The 26,032-nt window shown below is 34.3% G+C and overlaps 1 protein-coding gene across 1 annotated transcript; it reads right to left on the reverse strand.

Annotated features, from left to right (window-relative positions):
- Positions 1-1,439: 1,439 nt before the first annotated feature.
- On the reverse strand, positions 1,440-26,032 carry LOC135842335 (hyaluronidase A-like). The gene is made up of 6 exons (XM_065359743.1): positions 25,655-26,032; positions 8,328-8,722; positions 8,106-8,245; positions 7,592-7,767; positions 7,300-7,504; positions 1,440-3,042 (listed from the first exon to the last, which is right to left on the reverse strand). The coding sequence occupies exons 1-6, from the start codon at positions 25,756-25,758 to the stop codon at positions 2,782-2,784; spliced, it is 1,281 nt and encodes a 426-aa protein (XP_065215815.1). The 5' UTR covers positions 25,759-26,032; the 3' UTR covers positions 1,440-2,781.

The following is a 26,032-nucleotide window of genomic DNA, read 5'->3' on the forward strand; positions in this document are numbered from 1 at the left end:
ACCATATGTAGAACATGTCTTTCTGCAAACTCTACATCTCTACAAGCATTTCATCTCTTTTGTTCTTATAAAAGTACACGTGTGGGAGAAATTTCAAAATTTTTTGAATGAGTAATTTCAAAAACTTTGGCCAAATTTTAGAGCTGTAATTTGAAAATGTGGAGCAAACCGGAAAGCGTGTATTTTTACAATGTTTTTCAGCTGTGAAATTTTTCGTTTTGCGATTCGTGAAATATTTAGAGTGGGGGGGGGGGGTCACTGGGCCCCAAAATTTTGTGCAAAATGTAAGAAAAAAATGTATAATGTTGTGTGACACATGTTACATGATGTATCAATTCATACTCTTCTTATTGCATGAATTAGAATATCAATTACTTTTTTTGATTCAACACCGCACAATACCATTATTGCTCCCTTCAACCCCCCTCCCTGGGAATCTCCCCAAAATTGAAAAAAATCATGTAACGTATCGTTTATTAGGTGTTTGGGGTCGCTGAATACAAATATCAACTTATTTTTTTGATTTAACCTCTTCAATGCTGTCAGTTCCCTCACCCATTTTCTGTAAATCGCAAAAATCGTGTGACATATCGTTTATTAGGTTTTCGGGATCGCTGAATAGGACTATCAACTTATTTTTTTGATTCGACTCCTCCAACGCTCTCATTGGGTTGCTCCCCTCTCCGAGTTTAATAATAGATAATTTCCTCAAATAAATTGGGTATTTTTTCCCCCAAACCATTTTGATTATTTTTTCGATAGTTTCCCAAAATAGGTACCTAAACTTTCTTACCAAAAGACTCTTTCCTTGCTGGTGAAAGGCAATTAGCTCAACAGAAAAGCGCTGAGAGCGTTGAAATGATGGCAGATTTGCCATCGAATGAAAGAAGAAAAAAATGTAAATGAGAGTCGCATAAAACTTGGAAGAAGTTGAAGATGCTATGCTGCATCCATGATCCATAAACCGGACACACAACTGTTGAATAATTCCTCGCAATTCAAAGGGATTGGGATCCAGAATCTGCTATAACTTTTCTGCTAATGGTGTAATATTGAACTTGCTCATTGAATAGATGTATAGTGTAGCTATTTTCGAATTAAACCGACCAACCAAGTAGGTGCTTACCAGTACAAACACCTACCAACTGCAATATAGTGTCTCTTCTCTATATTATCTGCTGTGCATTTGCATTAGATGGAATTAAAATAAGATATCCGCCGATCGAATCCGTTTAAAAATAACCAATAGGTGATTAGAATAAACTGCGATGTTGAATTTCTCAATGAAAAATTTCCAACTGGTTTTTTTCTCACAAATGTACATCTACATCTACATCTATCTAGATACATACGCGATGACTCTGCTACTCGGTCTTCGACTATACAGATAACTGGTTTCTCTATCTATATGTTCGCGTATAGGTACATATAAAAAAGCATTAATCGTGAAATATCTTTATTCAGAATGCATGTACACGTCTATAATATTAATAACTAAAAAGTCAACCCGGTCTGTTCAAATTTATAGCAATTAGCTCGAAGCCTGCGGGCTGCGATGAGTCATTCTAATCTTGTTGCCATTGCCATTGGTATGGCATGTTGCGCGATAATTTGGTTAAATTTCGCTACTTTTTCCTTCCTTGCTGCCTCCCTCTCTCTCGTATACTCTTGTTTGTGACCCACGGTGAAAGAAAAAGAATCTGTGTTCGAGAAAGGTACCAATGATCGTCCTACTAATTTGTTTTTAAACCGCAGAATGCCTCTAATTTAATATAATACGTAAGCTCGTGTAAGGATCGATAATAATGCCTAAAAAATTCAATCCTATTTTAATTAGTCGGATTATTGGCGATAAAAATCGAATAAAGTTGAAAAAAAATCTTATCGCGGATAAATATTAATCATTTTTTCCCCTCGCTTCGTTTGATTTTAACGATTCGATTAATTAATTGTTTACAGCGGTGGAATGAAAGCAAGAGTTATAATGTACTTAATTGAATTCGCCATAGTTTACCTATATTTTGTAAACGAGAACGAATCGAATTATATATGCTTAAGATTAGTTGCTTATGATTAAAATTTATTTACAAAGTGATTACTCGAGCTTCGTTAGAGAAAATATCATCTGAAGCTGAGACCATAAAACATCTTAGAATATTATCTCAGTTTTAAGTGACTAGAAAATTAGAAAAGTTTTCGATTAGGACTTTGCGTAGGTAAAATAATGTGGCAAGTTCGATATGAAAAGATGTTATGATATTTTGATGAATTTTGTGAAAAGTTCCAGAAATTGGAAAAATCCAGAATTTGGCTGGTTTTAGTTTTTTTTTTAGCTTTCGATCGATGATCAATGTCCATAATCGATTCCTCTGGGGATCTCCATTCCATATTCTTAGTATAGGTATTTTATAAGCTCATCGAGTGCTTAATAACGAGATTAAATCTATGTACAATTTTTAAATATTAAATGCATGGTAACAAAAAAATTGAACTCCGAATCAGTAAGTATACATACAAAGAAAATAGGTACAAAATATGGGAAGAAAATTAAGGTTACCCATTTTTAGACTGCGAAGTCTACTCATATCTATATGGGTTGTATAAAATTAAACTCACGGTAACTTGTTGTGTTATCATAACTCGAAAAAGAAATAGAAGTATAAAAACTGACCATCCTCAAGAGATCTCTGTTCAACTGCCTGCAGTGGACGATGAATTGATGCGGCAAAACATCGACATTCGACATCGACAGCAGGAGGCTAGGCATCTCATCGCCATCGATTAAAAAACATAATCGACATTGTTGTTATCACTGGGATCGATGGTAACTGGTTTCTCGACGATGATGTTGGTCAAAATGGACGATACTTGCTCTTTGGGTAGATGCAGAATTTGTTTAGCTGCTGGACCTAGGACTGTGTTGACGTAATTGTGTAATGATCGGCATTTACTTTCGGTGTTCACGTCGTTCGAAGAGCCCCATATTATAACCCCGGCTGCTCCATCTTTTTTCGGTATTACCATCGAGTTAATTAGGTCATTCTGCGAAAATAAAAAAAGAATGCGAATGAGATGAGATAACATACTGGGAGCTAAGTTCAATAAATATTTTCATTCGGAAGGTACAGTGTTTGATATATTATGGTGCACGTGTGAGGTGTTGATTACATATTTAATTCGAACATGTCTGGTAATTAACATTTTTTTCGAGATGTTGTGATGGTTTTGAGTTTACTGAGTGCAATGGACTTTCGAGAAAGGGAGAAAGGTGGAGAATTTTCTTTCGATCGAGTGGGAGGTTTCATTGACGATTTGAGTCGATGGCACACATCAAACATTTGCACCCCCCCCCCCAAATACTCTAAGACAACTTTTTTCTTAAGAGGGGTCATGATAAGGTTCATTTTAAAGCAAACTTGCCACAAAAAAAGCTGGCTTTACTAGAAAAATGGCAGCCATCTTATTGATTGAGAGGTCAGCTGAAATCGCAAATATCACTTTCCAACATAGGACTGGCACTAAATTTTTTAAATGCTGACATGCATTTTTTGATTTTTTGTGAATTTTTGAAACTCAAAATATGCCAAAAGAGAGAAAAAAAATCAAAATTTTACCAATTTGACCTAGAAAGCTAAAATTTGGGATATAACCTTTTTTTGACCTGCCAAATCAATTAGAAACGATTTCAAGCGGCTTAGAGGAGATCTGGAGCCTCCAGCAGATTTTTAATTTCACAAAATTTCATCAAATGAAGTTGTAAACCAGAAATTTATGCTGCACTCGAACTTGAACACGCTAGTAAGTCGACGTCTGGTGAGTTAAAGTCATTTTGGAGCCTCCAGCAACATTTTGAAAATTTTTGGATTCTCCAGTAGATTTTTAAAATTTGAAATTTCCACAAAATTTCATCAAATACATTTAAAAACGCCATCAAGTCGACTGCAGGTGGATTTCAAGTCGTTTTGGAGCCTCCAGCGACTTTTTGAAAATTACTGGAGCTTCCAGCAGATTTTTCAATGCTCAACATTTTCTCGAAATTTCACCAGACAGAGCTGAAAATATAAAATTCACTCTGCATTCCGATTTCAACACGCTGTCAAATCGACTGCAAATGGGTTCAAGTAATTTTCGAGCCTCCAGCAACTTTTTGAATATTCCGACAGCCTGCAGTAAATTTTCGAAACTTGAAATTTCTACAAAAATTCACAAATGGAGAAGTCGATGGAGGCTTTAAAGTTACTTAAATCCGCCTGCAGTCGACTTGATAGCATGTTGAAAAATTGGAGTGTAGAATTTTCAAAAATACGCTGGAGGCTCCAGAAAAACTGAAATATGCCTGCAGTCGACTTCATAGAGAATTGAAATTAGTTCACAGAATAGTTTCGTCTTTCCAGCTGCATTTTTGATAAAATTTTTCAAAAATTTCGATTTTTCAAAAATCTACTGGAGATTTTAGGAGTTTTCAAAAAGTCGCCGGAGGCTTCAAAATCAAGTCGATTTGATAGCGTGTTCAAGTTGGAGTGTAACGTGAATTATTTCGGATTTCCAACTCAATTTGATAAAATTTAGTGGAAATTTCAAGTTTCAAAAATCTGCTGAAGGCTCCAGAAAAGTTCAAAATGGTTTAAACTTTTTCAAATCTATTTAGCATGTCGAAAATAGGTTATATCCCAAATTTTGGCTTTCTAACTCCATTTGATGAAATTTTTTGGAAATTTCAGGTTTCTAAAATTTACTGGAGGATCCAAAAGAACTTGAACTCACAAGTAGTCGATTTGACAGCGTGTTGAAATTGTAGCGAAGAGTAAATTTTGTATTTTCAGCTCTATTTGGTAAAATTTTATGGAAATTTTGAGCATTGAAAAATCCGCTGGAGGCTCCAGTAATTTTCAAAAAGTCGATGGAGGCTCCAAAACGACTTGAAATCTGCCTGCAGTCGAGTTCATAGCGTATTGAAATTAGTTTACAGAATAAATTTCGACTCTTCAACTGCATTTGATGAGATTTAGTGAAAAGTTCAATTTTCAAAAATCACTGGAGAATCCAAAAATTCTCAAATAGTCGTTGAAGGCTCTTAAAATCACTACAGTCGACTTAATAGCGTGTTTAAGTCAGAGTGTAGCATGTATTTCGGATTTCTAACTCCATTTGATGAAATTTAAGTAGTGGAAATTTCAAGTTTCAAAAATCTGTTGGAGGCTCCAGAACTGCTCAAAACGGTTTCAAATCGTTTCCAATGATTTTAGCAGGTCGAAAATAGGGCATATTTCAAATTTCGGCTTTCGAACTCCATTTTGGGTAAAATTTTGTGGAAATTTCAAGTTTCAAAAATTTACTGGAGTCTACAGGGATTTTCAAAAATTCGCTGGAGACTCCAAAAAGACTTTGAATCTGCCTGCCGTCGACTTCATAGCGTATTGAAATGCTTTCCAACTGCATTTGATGAGATTTTGTGAAAATATCACTTTTCAAAAATCTACTGGAGAATCCAAGAATTTTCAAAAAGTCGCTGGAGGATTCAAAACACTCAAACTCACTAGAAGTTGACTTAATAGCTTGTTTAAATTGGAGTGTAGCGTGAATTTCGGACTTCCAGCTCCATTTATGAAATTTTGTGGAAATTTCAAGTTTAAAAAATTTGCTGGAGGCTCCAGAACTGCTTTCCAATCGATTTAGCAGGTCAATAATAGGATGATGGCTTATTGAAGAGTCGATTATGTATTTCCAGCTCTATATTTGTTAAAATTTTATGGAAACGAGCATTCTAAAATCTACTGGAGGCTCCAGTAATTTTCAAAAATTCGCTGGAGGCGCCAAAACCACTTTAAATCTGCCTGAAGTCGACTTTATACCGTATTTAAATTAGTTTACAGAATTAATTTCGGGTTTCCAACTGCATTTGGTGAAAATTTCAATTTTCAAAAATGTACCGGAAAATCCAGGAATTTTCAAAAAGTCGCTGGAGGCTTCACAATGACTTAAAGTCACCAGCAGTCGACTTAGTAGCGGGTTTAAGTTGAAAAATGGCGTAAATTTTGGATTTCCAACTCCATTCGTTAAAATTTTGTGGAAAGTTCAAGTTTCAAAAATCTGCTGGAGGCTCCAAAATGACTCAAACTCACCAGCATCTGACTTGATGGGGTGTTGAAATCGGATTTTAGAATTAGTTTCGTATTTCTGGTTCTATTTTGTAAAATTTTATTGAAATTTCGAGCATTGAAAAATTTTCTGGAGGCTCCGGTAATTTTCAAAAATTCGCTGGAGGCTCCAAAACCACTTTAAATCTGCCTGCAGTCGACTTCATACCGTATTTAAATTAGTTTACAGAATTAATTTCGGGTTTCCAACTGCATTTGATGAAATTTTGTGGAAATTTCAAGTTTCAAAAATCTACTGGAGAATCCAGGAATTTTAAAAAAGTCACTAGAGACTCCAAAATTACAAACTCACCAGTAGTCGACTAAATAGCGTGTTCAAATTGAAGTGTAACATAAATTTCGGATTTTCAACTCCATTCGTTGAAATTTTGTGAAAATTTCAAGTTTCAAAAATTTGCTGGAGGCTCCAGAACTGCTCAAAACAGTTGGAAACTGTTTCCAATCGATTTATCAGGTCGAAAATAGGATGATGGTTTATTGAGGAGTCGATTTTGTATTTCCAGCTCTATATTTGTTAAAATTTTATGGAAACGAGCATTCAAAAATCTGCTGGAGGCTCCAGTAATTTCCAAAAAAATGCTGGTAGCTCCAAAATGACTTAAACTCAGCAGTAATCGACTCAATAGCGTATTTAAGTTGGAGTGCAGCGTGAATTTCGGATTTCCAACTCCATTTGATGAAATTTTGTGGAAATTTCCAAGTTTAAAAAATCTGCTGGAGGCTCCAGAACTGCTCAAAACGGTTCGAAACCATTTCCAATCGATTTGGCAGGTCAAAAATAGGGTAAATGCCAAATTGTAGCCTTCTAGGTTAATTTGGTAAAATTTTGAATTTTTTCTCAGTTTTGGCCTTAATTTGATTTTTTAAAATTCACCAAAAATTGTAAAATGCACTTTCCCTCTTGAAATTGTAGCCGGTGATGAATTTTTGCATGCTCTTTCGATCTAGCTTTGTCCAGTTCAAAATGTTGGATGTGAATAAAATTATTATAGAATGATTGAGATGTCTGATTCTGAATTTATATAATTCGAAATTTTACTTCCAAATTCTATAAGCAATCAGACGGTCTCAATTGATCCAAAAATGCTGAATTACGAGCAGAGCTTATTAGAAAAATTACAAAAGGTGCGAAAAACTTTACCTTATCAACAAATTCCTTCGAATCGTAATACTTGAACCAAGTATAAGGGTAAACAGGCGTCGGGGTTGATGACATCCTTGCCACTCTCATCGACTCTGTAACTCTACCTTCCATAAACTGAGCTCTGGTATGTTGTGTCATGGAATACTTCTTATAATAAAGCGACGGGTATATAGCTGAGCTCTCTTCAAACAACCATTTGATCCTGATGAGAAAATATAAAACGGATTACGTACCTACTATTTTTTAATTATTGTTGTGTGACGATTTCTTAAATTTTTTCTCAAGTTACCTTTCGTTGTTCTCCATTACACTGTCGGAGCATTTGGCTCGATTATTTTTCGGCGTGAAATTAAAACACAGCGGAAATCCGTAATAACCCCAGAGTGCCTTTGGTCTCATTTTGCGAGCCATTTTCAGAGTTCGTCGCATGAATTGCCAGGCTGCTTTTTCGAATCGTCTGGATGCCTAAAAATATACCGAGATGGTGTGTTTAAAAATCTTATTTTTTTGTCAAAATTTATGTTCTAAAAGATGGTTTTAAAAAAAAAATATTCAATAATCTAAAATTTCAAATTTTGAATTTTTTTCAGATTCGCTTTTATCGGAGAACTTGATAAATTTCGGTCCATGAGGAAAGAAATACAACGGTGCAATGTCATTCCAGTTACATGTTGGAAACTCGATTTCGTATTTACGGCGCAAGGTATGCAAATTTATTAACATATAGGTTTAAGATTAGTATCAGTCTGCTAAGAAGGCTCCTGAAGGTAACAACATGTATGTACATTTTGTGATTTATTTACCTCTCTTTCTATTTCACCTCCTGACCACAATGGATGCTTATGTTGTTCATTCTGTCTGGAGATCTGTCTGTATTGCAACAATGATCCGAAATTTTCACTCCAGACTGGTCTCCAGTGTTCGAAATCGATAATCGCGATACCTGCGAATAATTAAAATGGCTTTATTAATTTTTTCATCAGTTTCCTCTCACTTAGTTTCGTATAGAATTTTTTTTTACTCGCCTGCAAAATTTTCATCCGGAATCAGTTTATTTTTGATTTGCTCGGCGAATAATTCCAGATGTTTTTCTACATCACCTTCCTGGGGTACTCCACCATTTCGTTTGACCGGATCACTTTGAGCAGTGGTTTCCAAAAGAGCAGGAAACCAGCCTGGATCGTACAACAAGGCGATCCTGTCACCTCGAAACGTATCTCCGTAATTTTGAGTTATACCCCAATCGGATACTTGAGAGAAATTCAATCCGTATTTATGACATTGGAAGGTTGGCACGTTCCAGACGATTTTGAAATTTTTTTGAAAAGATGGATTACGTTTTATGCCATTGGTTCCTATATTGATTGGTGCAGATTTCGATTGAGGTGCTGCAGCTTGTGGCTGAAACCAGCTTTGGATCCTGTAACACGATAAATGTATTTTTTTTTGAGTTTTTTTCCAACACTTGCTGTGGGAATGGGAAGTGAGAAAATTAATAGCTCGAGGAGTCGAGGTACTGCTTCTAAGTGTAATTAAAATGATTAATTTTTATCGCTATATTTGCATTTTTCACCTACGAGTAAAATTTGCATAAATGCATACGAGTTGTGCGAGCAGTGAGCACCCATTGAAATTGGAAGTGATTCTGACTCGTATGTATTTTTTATTTTATTCGCTGTTCGATAAATTCACTTTATTTTTATGCATATTAATGACCATGCAGTTGGTAAGAACTCGCGTTTCTTAAACACATTTACGAGTTCATCTTCATCAGTTTAATATCCAATTATATCCTTTTAATCAATTTTTTGCTTGGAAAAAATGAATTTCAACGAAGTTGATTATTATTTTTCAAATTTACCTAATCGATAATGTGTTATTGATTAGTCAGAATTGAGATAATAAGAAGATGAAAAATATTATTTTTCGGTGCAAAAAAATCATTTCACGAGAAGCGAGATTTTATTGATTTTTAATTATTAGCTGCGAATATCGAATCAATCAAAACTTTAACTGACTGTTGAACTGATGAAACGAAAATATGAATACAGTTGAAGAATCGAAATGAAGTTTTTCATTCGAGAACTAATCAGAGTCAGAATCACCCTTCTTTGATATTTTACTTTTACATTTTCTACCTTTGGCAAAACTCCATCATCGGATTAACCATAATTATAGCAATGTTATTATAATTGTGTTTTTTTACTTATTTATTTATTTTTTCATTTCATTAATTTTATTCGCTTTATTCGCTCATGTCACGACGACGAGACGACGACGTTCAAGGTCGGATAATTTTCTTTTTTGCGAATCGTCGTTGATTTTTTTATGTTAATAAATCGCCATAAACGACCGAGTTACGAGACGTCGCAATGATTTTGGCTCTTTCTTTATGCGTAATATGTAGTTCACTCGTACAGAGAAGATTTTTTTTTGATGTTGGCTTGGTCTTTTTGCGCTCTCTTCCTTTCTGAAATTTGTGTTACATTTTTTTTAAATTTTTAAATTTTTTATTATTATTATGATCATGAATATAAATGATTTAATCTGTACTCGCTCACAGAGATCGCATGCAGCGGCGATGTTTTCGAATTATAATATTATATCAATTAGATTCGAAGTGGATGTCGTTTCCTGGTTTTTTAGAATCGGAATCGTAGAATTTTTCTACGCGATAATTTTACGTCTTAGAAAAACATGTGCTCGACGCCGACGATGTCGAGTATATCTAGGTACTTGTTTGTTTTTGTCGTTTTGTTTTGATATTTTGAAAGAGTGTCGTAATGAGTTTTTTTTTCTTGTACTGAACGATCGATGAGATAAATTAGGAAACACAGAGTTGTATGACCATGATTGTATGTACTTGTTGGATTTGAAAATATGTGCTGTAAGATTTGATCCCCTCAAATCTTTATCTAACCATCATATCTTCAAGCGAACACTCAATTCTAGTACATAGTAAGTATATCAAAAATATAGTTAAATTGCGAAGACATTCAGTACAAATTGCTAATTCGTCAAATAATCATCAAAAATTTATTGAAAATTACCTAAATAAGTATGGCTCTTGAAATAAAGTAAGTACATAAATAACTAACATTGACTGAAAAATAACCAGTGTTATATTGAATGTTTTCAGTAATAAATTTACCAAACATTACCGGCAATTTAGCAACCTTTATCAGTACATGATTCATCAATCATCAAAATTGTAGTAATTTACCAAAATTACCAGTAATTTACCAAAATTACCAGTAATTTACCAAAATTACCAGTAATTTACCAAAATTACCAGTAATTTACCAAAATTTACCAGTAATTGTTAGACTGCATACAAGCACGTATGGTAATAGTGTAGAGGATGAGAAATATTCCTTAGCGGGCGAAAGATTGCCAGAAGTCTTATACGACTCTTTGCAATATCAAGAAGGAACTTATTCGCACTTACCCCTTGCTAGCTCTGCGGCTATCACGATAGCGCCGGATACGTCAACATAAATACTAACCAATGTATAAATTAGGCCCACTTTCGCGGAATAATAACACATTCGTTAGTTTCTCCAATGTAATCGGTGTAACAAATTACATTCTCTTAATTATAAGGTTTTCTTCAAATATATACATTCACCATTATACGATTTTACCGAATTATGAATTAGAACAGAGACACTATGCTCGACCACCTAATCACACAAGATTCACCAAGAAGAACTTAATTAATCACAATTCCACAACAGGGCAACTAAGATGAGGTGGTTGATTGCTTTATTAAGCCCAGATTTAACCAATGAAGATACTGATTAACCGAACCCTAATAAGGGTAAACTGGGAAAAGGAATACGTTTTCAAACGATTAAGTCGAAGGAAAACGGACCAAGTGCTCAAGTCCACGATTCATAGATCGTTGAAGTACTATGGTAGGTACCGAATTTACGTATCTACGACTCCTCGAACGAACAAGAAGTGATTTCAAGATCGAATCTAGCTAAAGTTATACCTAAAGCACCTAGAAGTTCCTAAATCGATCTCGAAAGCTGATAGGCTCGCGCTACTTTTACCAAGAGATGGGGGAAATATACTAGCTAATCATAAAATAGATGTAATTATGCGAATTCTCCGCCCATTTTATAATATTAGCGCGGACCCCCTGGTGTGATGGAATATTATCCAGACCACCCAAATGGTATTCGATAATATTCGAATTCGCAAGTACCTACACTTTACCTTAATAAATCAGACGATCCCTAAGTTGTCAAGACCTAGAGGATGGATTTACCAAGTCCTATAGGATCTTCCCCAACTTAAGAATCGTTATAAGATGCACTGAGAGGACAGTGAGGCCATAATGCCACCTTACATAATTTACCAAAATTACCAAAATTGCCTGCAATTTACCTACATAATCAAATTTTTCCAAAATTGCCAGTAATTTATCAAAATTGAATAAAATCTAGATTCTAAATAACTGGTGATTTTCGATAAATTACTTGTACTTAGAGCCCTGCGCCGCCGCGCCGCCGCCGCCACCGATTTTTCAAACATTTTTCAAGCCGCCGCCGCCGTTTCAAAAATTACTTCAGCCGCCGCAGCCGCCGCCGAGTAATCTGCTCGGCTGAGCCGGCTCAATTCACTCAATCAGCAAATTTCAGGGGGATTTTTCGAATATTTTGACTTTTTCAAAAACAAAAATCAAAACTTTTCGTCATTAAAAACAGCCAATCTTTTCAGCTCGGAAAAAATTGGTATTTTCATTTGAGAAGTTGAATTTGATTTTGCTTTCCAATTTTTATTTTGGGGTAATTTTACAATTTACGAAAAATTACCCCAAAATTTCAACTTTGTAGCCGGCTAAGCCGCCGCCGAGCAAAATTTTGGCAGCCGCCAAGACCTTCGGCTGGAATCGGCTCCGCCGCCAGCCACAGTGCTGCGCATACTGTAGCCGCCGCCGATCATTTCGCTGTCGGCGCAGGGCTCTACTTGTACTGTTTTGATTGATCAGATGATGGTAATTTTTTTGTAATTGCTGATAATTTTTGGCAAGTTTTTCCAACTTACCAGTAATTTACCAAAATGACCAGTAATTTACCATGAAATTCATATTAATCAGTTATTTTATTTGGTTTTGGTTTTTCATTTTTATGATTGGTTTTTGGTTCATACATTTTTTTCTCGCTGTTTTTAATGTACGTAAAACGTGATTTTCAGAATTTTTTTCCTTCTTTCAAAAATAATTGAAATTAAGTGCAACGCAAAAGTGGGAATAAAATTATAAATGATCATTGTAAAAATATAAAAAAATTACAATTCAATTCAAAATTCAGATCAGATTTGATTAATTTAAGCGTATAAAATGACAAAATGAAGGAAGAAAAGAAAATACACGAGGAATTGCATGAAAAAAATACTTAATTTAGCAGGCTTGTTAACCAAAAAAAAAATTTCCGGTTAAGGTTACGGTTAAAAATTAAACAAGAAATTCAAAATTTCGGTTAAAGGTTATGGTTAAGGTTATTTATTTTTTAAAGTTACGGTTAAGGTTCAGGTTACGGTTATTGATGACCATTTCTTTCGGTTAATGGTTAAGGTTAAGGTTACAGTTTTTGGTGGTAATTTTTCCAGTTGAGCTTAAAATTTTGGTTAATGGTTAAAATTAGAGTTGAAAATTTGAAAATTTCCAAAAATTCTTTTGGAGTTTGAAATTTTGAAGTTTAAAAAATTGAAAAACTGGTAATATTTTTAATCTTTTGATCATTTTTTTGATTAAAATTTCAAATCACTACAAATCACATTGAAAAAAAACTCAGTTAAAAAGAAATGAATTTTAAAATTTTGTAACCGGTTTTTTCTAAACATTTTTCGGTTAAGGTTATGGTTACGGTTTATTTTGACCTCAGAAAACGGTTACGGTTACGGTTATGGTTAGTGATATTTCAAAAAAAAGGTTTTTTGGTTACGGTTAATTACGTTTTTGGTTAATCTACCGGTTAATTTGCGGTTACGGTTAAAGGTTAAAACCCGGTTAACAAGCCTGTAATTTAGTTGGGTCAAATTGGTATTTGGTTAAAAATTTGCGTACAATACTTGGTCATTTATTGGAAATCTAGGTAATTTACCTAGATTACCAATTATTTACCAAAATTACCAGTAATTTACCAAAATTACCAGTAATTTACCAGAGATTACCAGTAATTTACCAGAGATTACCAGTAATTTACCAGAAATTTACCAGAAATTATCAGAAATTTAGCAGAAATAACCGGAAATTTACCAGAATTTACCAGAAATCTACTAGAAATTACCAGAAATTACCGGAAATTTACCAAAATTACCAGTTATTTAGCAAAATTACCAGTAATTTAACAAAATCACCAGTAATTTACCAAAATCACCAGTAATTTACCAAAATCACCAGTAATTTACCAGAGATTACCAGAAATTTATCAGAAATTACCAGAAATTTATCAGAAATTACCAGAAATTTACCAAAAATTACCAGAAATTTACCAGAAATTTACCAGAAGTTACCAGAAATTACCAGCAATTTACCAGAAACTACCAGAAATTTACCAGAAATTACCAGAAATTTACCAGAAATTACCAGAAATTTACCGGAAATTACCAGAAATTTACCACAAATTACCAAACCACCGAAGTTTTTATTTGAAAAAAAAAAAACACGCTCAAAAACGGTCAGATTCATTCATTTATTCAATGCGTATGAATTTTGATTAGAAATTTGGAATATGCTTCTTTGAGTCTTCAGGAGTATAATTTTTGATACTTCTCTCGACTTCGGCTACTCTGGATTTTAACAAGTTTCTGACGTTTTTCAGACCAAAAAAACTAATATTATCGTTATTTTTACAATAAAAGAAAGAAATGTTTACATTTTCAATTAATAGTCCGGCATATTATCTACAAAAGGAGTAATCGCACCCCCCTCCGCTCCACTGGGGCAACTTTTTTTTTAAGGGAACGTCCTCAGGAACATTTTAAAGCCACCTTGCCATAAAAAAATTGGCTTTGATCGAACCAAGATGTGATGAAAGAGAATCAAATCGTTTGAGGCTCAAAAATGGAAAATTGTAATTTTTTTGTCTTTTTACATACGATGCTTGAAATTTGATTTTTTCGAAAATTTGTGACCTTGAAAGTCGAAACACGTTCAAACATTATGAAGAAACTATTTTTTGCAAGATTTTAATTTTTTGAGCATATTGCACGATTTTTGAGCTCCACAAAAAATATATGTTATAGGTTCGGGTGCACGGTGCAACTAAATTTCTGTAAAAATTCCGCAGAAGGTATTTTGAACCCCCCCCCCCCCAACGAGAATTTGGATGGGCATGAGGTGGTCATTTCAAAAAAAGTTTTTGCATGATTCCAAGTAAGTACATTCATCAAAATTTGATTTCACTATATCAATCGTATTCTGAAAGGCTCTTCAGGTCAAAAATGAGAAAAAACAACAAAATTTTACCAACTTAACCTAGGAAGCTGAAATTTGGGATATACTCAATTTTCGACCTGCCAAATCGATTGAAGATGATTTCAAACCGTTTTGAACAGTTCTGGAGCCTCCAGCAGAATTTTGAAACTTTCATCAATACGAAGTTGGAAATCCGAAATTCACGCATTTCAAGTTTCAAAAATCTGCTGGAGGCTGCAGAACTGCCTAGTCGTAAAACGAATCGAAAACGTCGTTTTCAAACTATTTAGACGGTCGAAAAAAGGCTACATGGGCAGCTTTCCTGGTCAATTCGGTAAAATTTTTTTGATTTTCAAAAAATTATTTAAAAAATCAAAAAATGCTCTTTAACGAATGAAATTTGACAGTTGATGTATTTCTGCAATCTGCACGTCCTTTTGACCAGACATCGGTACCTGAATCTCAACTTACTCGAGTCATCCGAACTGCAATAACAGATAAAACACTAAAGCCACTGAAACGTAATCCCTTGCACTATTGGTCGCAGTCAATGACCTAAACCACGAACCACCTCAAAATGACGTTGTGCTTTCATACAAATAAATGCGACAAAAAAACACACACAACCGTACGTTGTTGTGGGAAAATAATGAGCACCTAGATTATAAATACAATCGAAATGCAAGAACACTTGTAGTAGGTACAACTTGTTACAACAATGTACTTGATGTGGTCCATCGAACACGCGGCTTCATTGGCACCAGCTCCACCGTGTCACGTTGTACAATACTAAACATTGCCTTATTCAGAGAAATACCAGCTTGAATGCGATTACCACGTGCATTTAGCAGGTACCTACATATTATGTAACTAAAAAGACGTATATGCATCACTTTAACACACTTTTATCAATCAAAACACATGTGTGCTCGATCTCGATACCGATCGATGAGATCTCTCGTAAATCAATAATTGCACCTGTCAAACGAGTACCTGGTTACCTTTGAAATAGCCGGCGCCAGTATATAGAAAAACTGGCACTTGAAATGAGCAAATGCACTTAAATTGAGGTATTTATCAGGCGAGCTTGTGCGGGACCTACGAATAGGCCACTGAAGAAGAAAAGTGGCGAATAAATTACGACCAATTCGGCTAAATCGAATATTCAACGCATGAATTAAACATTCAACTCGTAAGTACGACCAACCAAAATATCGACTCGTTTTGAATTTCTGTGCGCGATAAAAATAACAATTCAATTAACACCTACCTAAGTATGGGCTTAAAGAGCGTTGTTTGATTTGGAATATTGAGCAGGTCAGGTTATGCAGTTTGGGACGAACTGCGAATCAATCGAGCGTAAATTTAACACAGTGGAGGCGACTGCAGGGGTCGTAAGTGGACCAAGAATTGCACACCACTTGAAATTAAAACTGAATTTTTTTCTTTTTTTGTAAAATGGCGATTACATTAGTTTTTTTTTTTGACCTGAAAAAGGTCCACGTACAAAAATTCATCACCAGCCAAAATTTCAAGTCTCAAAGTGCATTTTTCGATTTCTAGTGAATTTTTGAAAAACATAGATAGGTAGGTAGGTAGGTAGGTAGGTTTTTAAGCCAAAAATGAGAAAAAAAATCAAAATTTTATCAAAACTTACAAAGCAAAAATGTGGGATATTTTTTCATTGTCGACCTACCAAATCGATTAGAAACGGGTTTAAACCGTTTTGAGCAATTCTGGAGCCTCCAGCAGATTTCTGGAACTTGTAATTTCCATAAAATTTCATCAAAATGAAGTTGGAATTCCGAAATTTACACTGCATTAGAAATTAACCATGTTCTTAAGTCGATTGCTTGTAAGTTTAAGTCATTTTGAAGCCTTCTGAAACTTTTTGACAAATTCTTGGAGCCTCCAGTAGATTTTTGAAACTTGAAATTTCCACAGAATTTCATCAAATGGAGTTATAAAGCTGAAATTCACTCGGCAAATTGAATTCAATACGCTATTAAGTTGATTGAAGATGGATTTCAAGTGGTTTTGGAGCCTCCAGCGACTTTTTGAAACTGCTGGAGCCTCCAGTCGCAACTTTGAAACCGTTTCCAATCAATTTAGCAGGTCGAAAATAAGATATATCCAAAATTTAGGCTTTCTAACTCCATACTTCAAGTTTAAAAAATTTACTGGAGAATCCAAAAATTTTCAAAAAGTCGCTGGAAGCTTCAAAATCAATGAAAATCACTAGAAGTCGACTTAATAGCGTGGTTCATTTAGAGTGAAGATTGAATTTCGGATTTCCAACTCCATTTGATGAAATTTAGTGGAAATTTCAAGTTTCAAAAATCTGCTGGAGGCTCCAGAACTGCTTAAAACGGTTGAAGATCGTTTCCAATCGATTTAGCAGATCGAAGTTGGGTAATGGCGTGTTGAGGAGTCAATTTTGTATTTCCAGCTCTATATTTGTTGAAATTTTATGGAAACGAGCATTCTAAAATCTGCTGGAGGCTCCAGTAATTTTCAAAAAGTTGCTGGAAGCTCCAAAAAGAGTTGAAATCTGCCAGCAGTCGAATTCACAGCGTATTAAACAAGTTTCAAAACCTACTGGAGCCTCCAAGAACTGTCCAAAAGCCGCTGGAGGCTCCAAAATGACTGTAACTCATCAGCAGTCGACTTGACAGCGTGTTTGAGTTGGAGTGCAGCGTAAATTTCGGATTTCCAACTTTATTTGATAAAATTTTGTGAAAATTTCAAGTTTCAAAATTCTGCTGGAGGCTCTAGAACTGATCAAAACTTGTTGAAACAGCCTCCAATCGATTTGACAGGTCGAAAATAGGGTATATCCTGAATTTCAGCTTTCTAGGTCAATTTGGTAAAATTTTGATTTTTGTTTTCTTATTTTTGCCAAAATTTAATTTTCAAAAATTCACCAAAAATTCATTTCAACACTTGAAAGTTTGGCTGGTGATTTTTTCCGTGCCCTTTCGATTTAGCTTAGTCCAATTTGAAAAATTTTGTGGTTGAATTACGTAGTTTGCTACGTTTGATAAAGAGTGGCCGGATGTTCTATTAATGTTTGGAAATAAAGCTCAACTTTGAAGTGCTCAATTTTTGAAGGAAAAATGTGATTTCACAACAATTTTGCTAAAAAGCGTGACCTTTTGTCAATTTTTTTGCTTCAAAAGACAGAACTTTAACAAATTAAGCGAAAAATAACACTTTTTGATTTTTTTGAGGGGGGGGGGGGTGAAACTTTTAAGAATTTAATTTTTAGACATTTTTATCAAAAAATGGGTTTTTTTGGCAAAAGTGAATCATTTCTTGTTTTCTTCACAAAGTAGGGTCGATTTTGGAAAAATTGGATTTTAGAAAATAAAAAAAAAAGTTTTTTTTGTGACTAACCAAAATTTAAAAAAAAAAGTAGCCAAGTTACTTAGCAAATTTGAGTAGAAGGCCTGCTCGCCCTCTACAGTAAGTTCGCTGAATTTCAGAATAGATTTATAATTCTAATTCAACAGGGTGTCCAAAAAAATCTATGAACTAACAAGCTGCAATTTGTGATTACTTATGTGTGCTTAATGTTGACTTAAACGAATTTTATGGCTTAAAAAAAACTGGAGTTTTCAAAATGTTACTAGAAGATCCCAAACGGGTTGAAATCACCTCCAATCAACTCAGTATTTTAAAATTGGAGTACGAGTGAATTTCTTAGCTTTCCAACTCCATTGGACAAAATTTTATGGAAATTTAAACATTCAAAAATCTGCTAAAGCCTTCAGAACTGCCTTAAACGGCTTGAGATTGGAGAAAATCGATTTGGATGGTCAAAAATAGGATGCGTGGCAAATTTCTACATTTGAAGTCAATTTGGTGAAATTAAAAAATTTTTTTGCATTTTTGACCCTTCAATTTTCAAAAATTTTCCAAAATTTGAAAAAAAAATACACTCTATGACTTGATATTTTGGATAGGTACCTCCCTTGTCAGTAACGTGGTCAATTGGTCATTCCCATCATATTTTTTTTTTGCCATTTCAATACTTTTTTGATACTTAATTTTAGCGATTAGAATTTTGCGTTCAATAACATTGTAGTAAGGACTTTTTCGACACCTCCCTTCCCCCAAAACCTGCATTTTTCGTCCAACACGAAACACCACAGTCTATACCATAAAGCCATGATCTTCTAAATAGTTAGTTAACCTAGAAATTACGAACCGTCGCACGGTTCAAACCCGAATGTCATGAACGTTGACCTTATACGTGGTCTTTCTCTTATCATTGTTATCGATTCGCAGGTAATTATTTACATACCTACATAGGAATCAATCGCCGAAAAAACAAACATCGGAAACTGCAATGAGCAGGACACGAACATGAACGTGAACCACGATTGTATGTACATACAAGTACCTATACGTATGAGTGAATTAAATTTTAATCGAATGTAATTAAAAATATTTAATTAAATTGGCCCGATACTCCTCCCATAATTTGACGAAAAAGTGTTCTGTTTGATTGATATTTCGTCGACCTTATACATGAACGATACACTACACCGTCTCTTCCTCTTCTGCCACTATATGCCTATATCTATAGGTTATATTGTTCATTACATTACGAAGCAGCAATTATGTTGCTGTTTCATTGACTACGAGTCTTAATAGTTCATTTATTTCTCTTTCTACTGCTTTCCTGTATTACCCTAACATATCAAAATAGGTATGTACTTTTAGAGCTTTCGCTACTTTAGGTACTCGTTAACAAAAAAGAATAAAACTAATTTTTTTTACAAGCTAGATGGGTAATTGAGTGCTTATAGTTAGTATCGCTAATTCACGCATAAAATTTATGTAATGAGAATGACGATCCCCTGCACCCTCCCCGTTCGCAAAGTAAAGCAATTTAGGACATTGTGCATTTCTTGTTGTCAAAAGCTTTCGTATTTTTAACTTTTTATCAAGTATTTCGTCCGTCGTGGTCGCCTGTCTGTGTATTACGAGAGGCGAGACGTTGCTTGTACATACATACGTAAAATAAGGTTATTTCGAGTTATTAATTCGATCGCGAAGGCGTGACGATTTGTAAATTCGTTGTTATTACGAGTGTGTGTGGTGGATTAAGTATTATGTTGTTATATATATTCGTAATTCGTTCAACGGTTTGCGAAAATTCTCGCGAGCTCCACAGAGTAGTTTTGATGGCTTTTACTACAGCTACGTACGTTCTTAACGTTAATATTCATACGAGATTACGAGAACTCGTGGATTACCGTGATGAGATGCTGTGTTAAGATTACGTTTCCGTATTGATCGGCTTACATAAAAGCAATTAAACCAATGATTTTCGTAATTAAATTATCGTCGAAGTATTTTTTTTTTTTTTGGATTGGGAGAAGGAAAATTGTGTGATTTTATGGATTATTTTTTTTTAATGGAGAGTGTTGAAATGTAATAGGCTGCTTAGTGCTTATAACGAAAAAGTTGTTTTCTGACTGATTGTGTTGAAGAAAAATGAAGAGAGGCGGTATTTAAAAAATGGTCAAAAATGATCCATCTGTTTGAAAATTTTGCATTGGTAATTATTCCGAGTGATCTTTGTGATCCAGTTCAGTCATAATGATGATAAAAAATTTGGAAAATCAAGGTGTCTAGTCTACTAGGTCAACATAAGTCATCAAAATAATCAAAAAGTCAACTTTTAGGACTATAGGTAATCAAAGTCGTCCAAAAGTCATCCTCTTGGTCAGAAATTAAAAGTGACTACTAAAAATTAATCGAATATTCTCAATTCATGAAATAACAAAGTGAAAATTGAGCAAAATTGAGCAAAAATTCTCAGTTATGAAAAAAGAAGTGTAGAAAACTGTACGAAAAATTGATCAATAATATTGAAATGGAATAAAATATTGAAAAAATCACGCATAAAGCAGAATAAAAATTGTGAATTTATCATCGAAATTATTTGAAAGTTATCAAAAAATGGTGACATTTTGGCGATGATAGGGTCGCATCAACTCTGAAATTGTGAAAAATTCTGACGTGATAGAATTTCTCTTCATTTTTCTCGTGATCAGCTCGAAAAATTTTATAAGAATCTCCCATCAAAGTGGAATTTTGAACCTACGTATATATATATATAGGCATCGCGGTAGGCTTATGAGCCAATTTTTCAAAATTTCAAAATTTTTAAAATCATTTTCAATTTCTGTTCTAATTAACTAATCGAAATTCTAATTGCACAGTCATTGAAATAAATAATTTATCTGTATCACGAAACAGAATAAAAAATTTTTGGAGAAAATTTTTTCAAAAAAATTTAAAAATTTTTTGAACTATATTGAATTTTGTGAAAATTGCTTGGTTGTCAAAAAGTCTGAACCACATCAAAATTTTTGGTATCAACAGTATTCCCATAGAGCAATAAAATGCAGAAAAATCATTAGTCAAATTTATCATCGTGCATACCCAATTTCAACAGGGCTTTGGGTATGCCGACCAGTACTTCCTATTCTATAGGCCTCATGTTAGTACTACATCTAGCGAACATCTCTGAGAAACATTTGGTGCGCGCAGCTAACTTTGACAAAACTAGTTTGAAACAGGTGGCTCACTTGTTATGTAACTTTAGCCTTTACGAAGTGAGCCAGGCTGGTAAACCTACTGGTTCACTTCTTATGCAAGATTAACCCATACATGGGTTCATAAGTGTGCTGTCGTGAACATATATATATTTTTTTAAGGTCGTCTAAAAGTGGAAATTTGCTCATCCCAAAGTCATGTCTTACGACTTCGTGGAAGTCTCATTATCTCAAAACTTGAACGAAATGCTTTCAATGGCTGGGGAGGGGGAGGGGGTTAATATAGGGTGCTGGTTTATTTTGAAGTTTGAATTTTGACGCTTCCATGCCTTAAAATTGTTGGATTTTGTGAAAAAATAATTCCCAATTTTTTTCAAGTTTCCCTGAAGTTCAAAAAAATTGCGATTGAAGTGTCCCCCGCCCCCTCCCCTCACTCGGATGAAAAAATTCTAGTTATCAAAAAATGAAGTTTCCTTTCCATGAACTTCCAAATTGTGGAATTTGTTTTGATTTACCTACGTATGATTGGGATGGCTCTTTGTGTTCGCAATTTGTTTGTTCCCATTCCACCCCCACCCCTCTCCTCGTACACGAATTTCCGAGTTTCATGACAAAAAATCCCCCGCGAAAATTTCGGCCACACAAATTAATACTAAGCGGTGCTGCGATGAAGCTTCCCAAATTGAAAAATACATAACAAAATCTTATTTACCTATCCAAAAATTCAGAATTCTCCATTCCCGCATCAGAATTATTCTAAGTAATCCCCATTTTAAGGAAAGCCTCTCTTGGTCCCCCAGGCTGCTTTAGACCTGAAGTAGAAAAAAAAGAAAGAATGGAACGAATTAAAGTTAATAAAATTGGTTTGAAAATGTTCCATTTCTGTGTCACAATTTTTCATGTTGGCACCTTTATAATTATAAAGCTCTTCAAATTAAAAAAAAAAAAATCAATAAAATGATTCATTTCTGGTAAGAATCCTTCTGAATGACCACCCCCCCCCCCCCTTCGAAAAGGACTCCCTGTGTCATTTTTTTCAAAATAGAAAAATCAACAAAAAATGAAGTAAATAAAGGTAATGGAAATCTCCAGAAATTAATGAAGGGGGTGGGAGGGTTTGATGAGAGGCTTCATATGAGGGAGCAATATTGTTGGGCGGAATCAGAAGTGAACAATTTTCAATTTTTTTTTTTTTTTTTTGAATGACAAATGATTAATTATACGAACTTGAATTTTTTGTGAGTGGGGGAGGGGCGAGGGCTCCATTTAAAGGGGTCAACATCGTTTAATTGTAAGGGACTGAGGAAGGATTTTTCTTGAAAAGGGAAACTTTGGCATAAACTGGATTTTGCTATTTTCATGGGATATTATTTTCACAAAACCACGTACTTTAAGTCGATTATATGTACATATGGAGACTTTTTTTTAATGTAGGGAATAATTCCCTGAACAACATAGTAAAAGTCCCCATCCTTAGGTGGCGAGCCGCACTTTTGACAATTAAAAATTCGATTTCGAACAACCAATTTTTAATAAATTTAAAAGATCTTGAAAAGTTGAAAGTTGTTCATTTTTTATCGAAAGTTCAGCTTTTGAAATTGAACTCGAACTCAAAAGTCAAAACTGTGATTTAATTTTTTTTCTTGACCATGAAAAATTTGATTTCGAAAAAAAAAATCATTTTTAATAAATTCAGCAGATCTTGAAAAGTTGAAAATTGTTCATTTTTTATTGAAAGTTCAACTGTTTGAATTGAAAACTCAAACTCAAAAGTCGAAACTGTGATTTGATTTTTTTTCTTCGAAAATTCAGTAAGGAAGAGCTTGTATATTCTCTCAGATTTTGTTTATCCTTTTTTTGATGTTGCGACAATAACCAATTTTGAGAGAGAGATTGTTCACTTTGTTGCGTGGTTCTTTATTTATACTTTTATTCAAATTTTTTTTGAGAACTTTATCAATTTTGGACACTAAATGAGCATAATGTGCTGTTGTTTGAGAGGGACATGGGGGGGGGGGGGATTAACCAAAAATAATTATTGTAGTGTCTTCAGAGAGTTGTTGTAAAAAAATATCCAAGAAACTTATTACGAACTACTCGTAAGTATTTAGCTGAATCTAGCATTTATATTTTGAGACATTTTCAGTTCAAAGTACCCTCCCTCCCCCTCCCCCTCCCCTCCCCCTCCCCTCACGTCCTCAGGAAGCGCCAAGAGAGACATATACTTAATATTAATAATCTTTGTGATGCTGAGACTAACTTTTGGCCCTATTTCTCAAATTAATCATTTCAAGTACTTATTTTTTCAAATTAGGGTTTAAATCTTCAAAAATTTCAAAAAAACTCAAACATTTCAAACTTTTGTCGAGTACTGTTCGCAAACGAATTGATCAATTCTTCAATTTATGAATCAATTCGTTCGCGAATAATTCACCAGAAATACATAATTCAATTTGTTCGTGAATGATTCACCAAAAGCAAGTATATGAATCGATTCGTTCGCGAATGATTCACCAAAGATCGAGTAAATGAATCGATTCGTTCGCGAACGACTCACTTATACGAATCAATTCGTTCGCGAATGATTCACTAAAACGTATTCAATTCGTTTGTGAATGATTCACCAAAAGCGAACAAGTGAATCGATTCGTTAGCGAATGATTCACCAAAAATGAAGTGAATGAATCGATTCTTTCGCGAACGACTCACTTATACAAATCAATTCGTTCGCGAATGATTCACCAAAAATCTAGTAAATGAATCTATTCGTTCGCGAACGACTCACTTATACGAATCAATTCGTTCGCGAATAATTCACCAAAACTTATTCAATTCGTTCGTGAATGATTCACCAAAAGCAAGTGTAAATGAATCGATTCGTTCGCAAATGATTCACCAAAAATAAAGTGAATGAATCGATTCGTTCGCGAACGACTCACTTTTACGAATCAATTCGTTCGCGAATGATTCACCAAAAATCTAGTAGATGAATCTGTTTGTTCGCGAACGACTCACTTATGCGAATCAATTCGTTCGCGAATGATTCACTAAAACTTATTTAATTCGGTCGTGAATGATTCCCCAAAAGCAAGTAAATGAATCGATTCGTTCGCGAATGATTCACCAAAAATCAAGTGCGTGAATCGATTCGTTCGCGAACGACTCACTTATACGAATCAGTTCGTTCGCGAATGATTCACTAAAACTTATTCAATTCGTTCGTGTATGATTCACCAAAAGCAAGTAAATGAATCGATTCGTTCGCGAATGATTTACCAAAAATCAAGCGAATGAATCGATTTGTTCGCGAACGACTCACTTATACAAATCAATTCGTTCGCTAATGATTCACCAAAAATCAAGTGAATGAATCGATCCGTTTGCGAACGATTCACTTATACGAATCAATTCGTTCGCAAATGATTCGCCAAAAATTAATTAATTTAATAGTTATAAATTAGAGTTTCTTTTAAAAACCCAACTCGAAGTGAAAAAAATATTCAAGGATAATTCCTCTATCCCTAACTCATCCAAATCGAGATCCGAATGAGGGTTTTATTAGGTAGGTAGGTAATTTCAAAATTTTGAAAACGTCAACACGAGTACATCAAAAATTACATTTTTGAGTTTTTTGATCCAATTTTCACATTTCATTTCAGATCCAGCACCCCCCCCCACCCGTTCGGGCTCAAAATGAAGTTTGAATTTTAAAATTTGAAATTTGTTGGAAATCAAAATTCATATTTTTGAGATTGCGTTTTCAGAAAAAAAAAAAAACAACAAAAACAAAGCTTCCTATGTACTTTTATGTGACGTATTATTAAAAGTATGCTTGAAAATTAGGATTTTGAATTGAAAAATGATAGAAAATCCGCAGATTTTTTTTAAGAAACATTATTTCAAAATTTCTATAAATTTGAAGGTTCGTTTGAGAAATCACCAATGTCAAAATTTGCACATAATTTCGTCAATTTTTTCAAATAAAAATGCACATTTTCACTAAAAAGTCAACATTTCTGTGGGAGAAAATATTGAAACTTTTCAAAAAATTTAAATTTTTCTGACATTTTGACCAATTCTTCCTTTTTTTTTTTCAACTAAAATATTCGAAAACGTCGTTTAAAAAATTCCAACATACCATTTCGAAACAATACATTTTTCCATTCATTTTCGAATCACGTTCACGAAATTTATCGTTCAAAAACTCAACCACACATTGACAAATTCACTCACATTTGAGACAGAGCACACAATCGCGAACGAATATTTCACAGACCGTATACAGCTACACAGATGCATATTTTCTTATTATTACACAACAAAATTATAGAAAAAAAAAATAACCGCTTACCAGCCATAAAAAGGAGAAAAGTTTTGCTCAGCTGCTGGAACGGTAGTTAGGCAAGCGAAAATCGTTATAATTTGTACGAGTCGTTGAAACTGGAAATCAAGCATGGCTCTGTCGAGTAGGTACCTATACACTATTATGCGGAAGAAACCCGAAAATTTTGAGAAAAAAAAAATAAGTTATGTACTAAGTACTCGATGCAGTTCGCGGTTCTAAACAGAATGCGTGTGTGTTACTCGTAGATCATAGCGGAATAATATTTCTCTGCTCCTCGTGTTTTTTATTATTATCGGTTCGCACTTCTCGCAGACGTGTGCGTACTGGTAGGTATATACTCGACAGTGCCGATGAGTCGACGAGTCGTCGACGGCGATGTGGAAA

This window comes from Planococcus citri, chromosome 4, assembly GCF_950023065.1.
Source record: "Planococcus citri chromosome 4, ihPlaCitr1.1, whole genome shotgun sequence".
Classification (NCBI taxonomy): domain Eukaryota; kingdom Metazoa; phylum Arthropoda; class Insecta; order Hemiptera; family Pseudococcidae; genus Planococcus; species Planococcus citri.